A 6,000-nucleotide genomic window follows, 5' to 3' on the forward strand; every position below is an offset into this window, starting at 1 on the left:
ATACCTTTAAGACACCAAGCTAATATATTAATGGACCTCTTAAAGATTGCACTAATTAAAAATATCTGATAGCAAACTGAAAATGTGCTTAGCAGAATTTTTAAACAAAGCAACTAGTCTAACTTCCAACCAGAGCAAGTTTTGTGAGAAAATGGCATGCTTAGTTAAATTAAAGAGTGATAAATTGATGATTACGTATCATCCCAACACTTTTTACAGCAGATGCATGGGGGATTCAAATGCTTAGCTTTACAGCACCCACACCAAAATGACATACAAATTCAATTTCTATTTAATTGCCAGGTGAATATCTCAGAACAAGGATAGCTTTATTCACGTATTCTCAAAAACTGACACTGTCTGACTGTACTCACTTCATTTAACTTAGGATCATACGAAACCTCTCACCTCTGTGAAGTCTGACACAAAAAATGATGTTGTTCCATCATATTCCACAAAGTGCTTTGGGAACAATTTGACCCAAGTATCATCACCATAAAATATGATTCTTTTCCCAGCTGTTTTTGCCTGCCATATCAGATTGTCATCCAAGAGAGCTGGAGAATTGAGGTTCACAACAACATCAATGAAACCAGGTATGCTACCTGTCATCAAAGCCTAATGAAAGAAGAAAAGAGATGCATTAAACAGGAAACTTCCAGTGCTCAGAAGACAGCAGCTATGGGAGGAAGGAATAAACCAGATGGTAGAAAAATCACATTTTTGAGAAGGAAATATAACAAAGTAAAAGAACACAAGCTGTCTTGCCACATAATCTCATCTGCCACAACACAGTGCTAGTTTATGTACGTGATTACTGCTTTACAGAAAGTAAAAGTATTACTGTCTCAATTAATGGACAGAAAAAAGACTTTCAGTCTTTTCATCAAACAAACAGTTGATGTTTGCTGGTCATTAAACCACCAAAAGACAATTTAGGTGTAAGTAAACCGATTCAACATTAACAACAACAGTACCTTCAAAACAGTAAGTAAGAAACTTCTAGAAGAAGCACTGAAGCCCACCTATAAAGAGTTACCAGACTGTCTCTCCTTCACTCTCCTGCTAGTTAGCCTACCACTGATCACTGCCTCGGCCTCTTCAGTGCACAGAGTTACTACTCAGATCTACCACTGATAAGCCTGGATGATCTAGTATTTTGATGACACCAACACAATTCATCTTTTATTTACCTGGAACTTGGCAGAATTTCCTTTTTAAGCTCTTCAGAAACATCCCTATGACAAAACAATTTCATACTAAAGTGAATTTTCTCTCAGAAGTTACAAGAACACAGAGAAATACAATAAAAATGTTTCTAGATAGAAGACCTCTGGAAAACTGGACAACTAAGAGACTACTGCCTTCCCATGATTACAAATAAAAACGCTACATCGATCACTTAAGCCTGGACTAGGGCCTTACCTGTCCTTAACCTCTTGCGCACGGCAAATCAGGAGTCTACCACATGCACTACTACCGCACAGAGACATTCAGCCATAGATTGCACCAACACCACACACGTGTCCTTTATGCCAACTCCAAGCATATGAAACACCTCATACTTCAAAAGCTTCTCCAATGAAATGATAGAAAAAAATCCCACTTACTTTAATTCGAGGCATAGTCACAGTGGGTGGCTTGGCTTCAGCAATGAAACTGTAGGAAGTCCCTTTTTCAACAACTTGAGTAGTGTACGGCATGAACTGTTTACCTTTGGGTCCAAACACAAAATCATCTCTCAAAGCATCTATCAGCACAATGACAACTTTTTTGAAAAGTGGTGGAGGAATCTTGGTCCAGTTAGAAACCATTCCTAAGCAACAAAAACAGGGCATATAAAAGTCAAAAAATTTTACCAAAGACGAGACAGAAGTTAAAGGACGACTTCACCACATAAATGAGTGCTTTCGACTTCTTTATTAATTCTACACCCAGAAACAAGAAGCTGCAGACAGCAAACCTGAGAAGTAATCTGAAGAAGAGTTTTCAAGCCATCCAGCACAGGAATAACACAACTCCAATATCACCTTTAGGAAGTAAAATACGATGTGAAAGGCATGTGTGACATGAAATTGAGAAAAGGAAAAGCTTTGTAATGGAGAGCATTCAAAGTAACAGCTGCTACCTTCTCTCTTTTTACTTCAGTAAAGGTGAACTAATTGTATCTGACAGAAAACTTCTGTTAGAAAAAAGACATAGCATTCACCTGTGCTAATACCCAGTTTTGCACATCACAACATAAACAATGCCTCTGTATGAAATGTCACCGTAAGATAACAGGAAGATTACAAAGAAAGAGACAATTTCACTGAAACTTGAATCAAACAGATTTATGCACATTCACTCCCTTCAAGGTAGAAGACTGTATGACAGGCTACTTCAGTGATAGCAGCTGCAGGGCCAAAATCCAATTCCAGAATTCTCTGAACATATAGGTGGGTACAGAAAAATGCTGCTGTGCATCAAGCAGTAGGCAACGCCATGCCTTCAAGCCCACCTCTTTCTCTTGCATGGATTTAATTCTGGCCACAGCAACTCTTCCTTCATCTGCATTGAACTTGGTCCACATGGTGACATTCAGGACTTACAGCAGCATTTTCACTCCAACCTCTATAGGTCTCAATTCTCTAACAGGAAAAAACACAGAAGGGCAAAATGGAAGCAGAATGTATCCTACCCACAGGCCTCTATCCAGACACCATCGTGTTGAATCAACTGCTCTCTAAATGTGTTATATAAAGTTAGGGGTTTTACATTCCTTCAGAGTAAAGATTTTTTCTGCAAAAGTGGTTGACAGTTTGGACAGGTTGCAGATAATGGTGTGTCTAACACAGCAACATCAAAAACAACCTCAGAAATTTTATTTTGGGGTTACACAGATAAGCATCAACCAACTGACATTCACAGACTAGTTACTGCTAGTGATTTTTCCAGATCAGGAAATGGAGGAGGAGGACACAGCAGGGAGAAGAAGGAAATCTCAACAACAACAAAATGCTGACTGCAAGCAATCCTAATTAAACTGATAATTTATTTTTTTTTTCAGGACTTGAATTATCAACTTATCAGGCATGCTTTGGCTCTCCATGAAAAACAAGAAGGCATCACCAGATGTTCTGTTAGTTACATCTTTTCCCTATCCACTGCTTAGTGAAAGAAAGCTTGCTGGACACCAAAAATGTTCAGATCACAGACACATACGCCCTACTCCTAAATTCCTCCTGCAGTGTGATTTATCAGAAAGCCAAAGTGTTGAGAAGTTCAAATGAATTTGGAGTAATTTACAAGCCATATGAAAATACTTAGTGTAAGATAGTTAAAGCAACACATTGTCCAAGTCTTGCCATGCAGCATGCTTATTTATCTCTGCCAGGGTTACTTAGAAAACAGTTACTCTAAATGAACCTGAACTCTGTGAAGAAAACCACAGGTTCTCTACCAAGAACTTATTACAATAATGTGCTGCAAGCATTCAGTATCAAGCCTTTTTACAGCTATGACAGCATGCACTCAACAGCAGTCAGGACTCACAAAGTGAAACATTCAGGAATTTAAGAAGCACTGGAGAAACGTTGTTTTCTGAATAGGTCTAAAGTAGGTTGAAAGCCTTCTGCATCGCGGGCAATACCCTGCCTTTGGGCAATATCATCCAGACATCACTCTGCAAGCATACTGTAACCAAGTACTACAGAAAGTAATCATTTTTCTACTGTCACTCCATTTTTGCCTACTACACCTAGACTTGCTCATGACATGCCTAAATTTAAACTGCTTGTAGAGCCCTGTGGCACACACTTCCACTCTTCAACACAAACCAGTCCTTCCAAAACCAAATTGTCTGACATCTCCTTCCCATCTGAACAGTCTCCTTCTACATTAAGTCTTCTGCTAATAATCACATGTGAATGCAATATTTCACTCACAGCAGCCTTTCAAATATCTGTGATACTCTTGGTAAACTCCAGCTAAAAATCAACCTGCCTTTCAGCAGAAACCACACAGTCTGTTACCAGACTAGATTCTTTCAGTGTTCCTGCTAAACCAGTACACCACACTCTAAACCACACAACCTTCTGGTTCTCTCCACTATGTCTCGCAATTTAAGTGAGCCTGTCCCTACAGGCATAACGTCACACACTTAGAAGACTTAACAGTAAATATCAAGCAGCTAAAGACCCAGTTTGGCTATTACAGTCCTGCTCCAAAAAGTTAACCATAACTTGGTGCTCCAATCAAGAGCTTTGTATGAGCAAAATACAACTCGATCTAGCTGCCAAGTGAACCTGAGGTTTCACCCCACAAGCTCCAAACTGGTGAAAAACAGTCCCTCAAGTACACAGTCCTCTTCACATTACTTTAATACAATTTGTGACTGAACATATGAGACGACTGCTTTATTAGCACATTCTCTACAGGCTCCTTAAAAAGATTCTTGAAAATTCTGGTTTCACAAATTCAGCTCTGGAACAGACTAGGACCTGTAAAGACAGCGATTTCACAGAAACAGTGACGGATGGCAATTCCGTACTCATTGCAACCTTCATTACTACAGTTGCTCTCTCACTACTGACGTGTTAAAAGTCTCACTGAGGTGGCATTAGGACACTCACACACCACAGAAACATCAATGAACAATGAATCTCGGGCACAACACAGCCAGCGAATGATCACAGGAAAAGCGTGAGGCGTTTTAGCCGAGGCGGCATCATTTAATGCAAACAAGGTGCCATTGAACAGGCCCGGGTATCACGGCTCCATCAGAGTCAGGGAGAGGGAAATAAAACGACAGGAAAACACACCTTTCAAAAAAGTGACAGCTGACGCTTGAGGCTTTTCGACTGCGAGCAGGTACATCTGCCTGTGATCCATAACTACGTGAAAACCAGTTAAGTTCTAAACTACTCGGGAAACTGGTCTGGAAACACGAGGGCGCTACAGAAAGATGTTCCGCGACACCGCGCGACGGGCGCGCCCGGCAGCTGCTCGCGTTACCTGGGCCGGGCGGGGCCGGCTCGGCGGGAGGGTCCGCGCGGGCCTCTCTGCGGGGCACGGACCTGACGGGCACCGGGAAGAAGCCACGGAGGAATAGCGCGACGCCCAAAGCCTGCACGAGGAGGCAGGAGGAGGCGAACACCCCGGAGCGCAGCCACATCCTGGTTCGGCACCAGCGGCACCGACCTGACCTGACCTGACCTGACCCGACCCGACCCGGCCCGGCCGGCGCTGCGCCGGCTCTGGGGGGCGGCACCTGCGGCACGCCCGCCCTGCCCGCCTGGCCCCGCCTCCGGCCCGCCGCCCGCCAACCAGCAACCAGCGCGCGCTTCCGCCAAGCCTCGCTATTGGCCAGCGTCCCGGCAGCCCCTCCGCGAGCGCGTAACAGCAACACCGAAGCGGAAGTACGGCCCCTCGTTGCTCCCCCACAACCCGCCTCATGGACCCGCGCCCCGCCTCCGGACCCGCCTCCGGACCAACCTCCGGCTTTCGCATCCCGCCTCCGAACCCGCCTCCTGGATCCTCGTTCCACCTCCGCGATTCACGTCCGGTCTCTGCCTTCCTGTGCTTTCGGTCTCTGCATTCCTGCCTCTGCTTGCCCCTTCCGCATCCCGGTCGCGCGTCCCACACCTGCGACCCAACTCCACATCGTACCCCGCGTCCCGATCCCTCATCCCACCCCGCGTCCCGACCCCGCGTTCCCCGGCGGGAGCGGAAAGCAGGTTTGACGAATTGCTGCAGTAAAGAGTGCTTGGCCGGGCAGGAAGGAGTCCTGAACTGTGGCTGCTGCGGGTGTTGGCAAGCAGAATCTTTCGCCGGGCAAACACACACCTCTTAATAAAACTGGATAGTGGTATCTCTTAATCTTTCCGTTGGAATGGAAATGGACTATGGCAGGCAGATCATGTCAGAAGATGAGGAGAAGTAAGTTTTAAACTTAAATTTTCTGAAAAAGGAAACCAAAAACTCTCTGCATAGTGAACAGAGTTTATACTGGTCTTGCTA

At 44.3% G+C, this 6,000-nt stretch overlaps 1 protein-coding gene across 1 annotated transcript in view; it reads right to left on the bottom strand.

The window, feature by feature from the left end:
- Positions 1-5,180, bottom strand: part of PIGG (phosphatidylinositol glycan anchor biosynthesis class G (EMM blood group)) — an 81,040-nt gene extending 75,860 nt beyond the window's left edge. The window contains exons 1-3 of the mRNA XM_066569655.1: positions 4,996-5,180; positions 1,611-1,816; positions 409-618 (exon numbers count right to left, since the gene is read on the bottom strand). Of these exons, the coding sequence (XP_066425752.1) occupies positions 409-618; positions 1,611-1,816; positions 4,996-5,155 (576 nt within the window). The 5' untranslated portion in view covers positions 5,156-5,180. The remainder of the gene's footprint in view (positions 1-408; positions 619-1,610; positions 1,817-4,995) is intronic.
- Positions 5,181-6,000: the final 820 nt, after the last annotated feature.

Source organism: Molothrus aeneus, chromosome Z (assembly GCF_037042795.1).
Source record: "Molothrus aeneus isolate 106 chromosome Z, BPBGC_Maene_1.0, whole genome shotgun sequence".
Lineage (NCBI taxonomy): Eukaryota > Metazoa > Chordata > Aves > Passeriformes > Icteridae > Molothrus > Molothrus aeneus.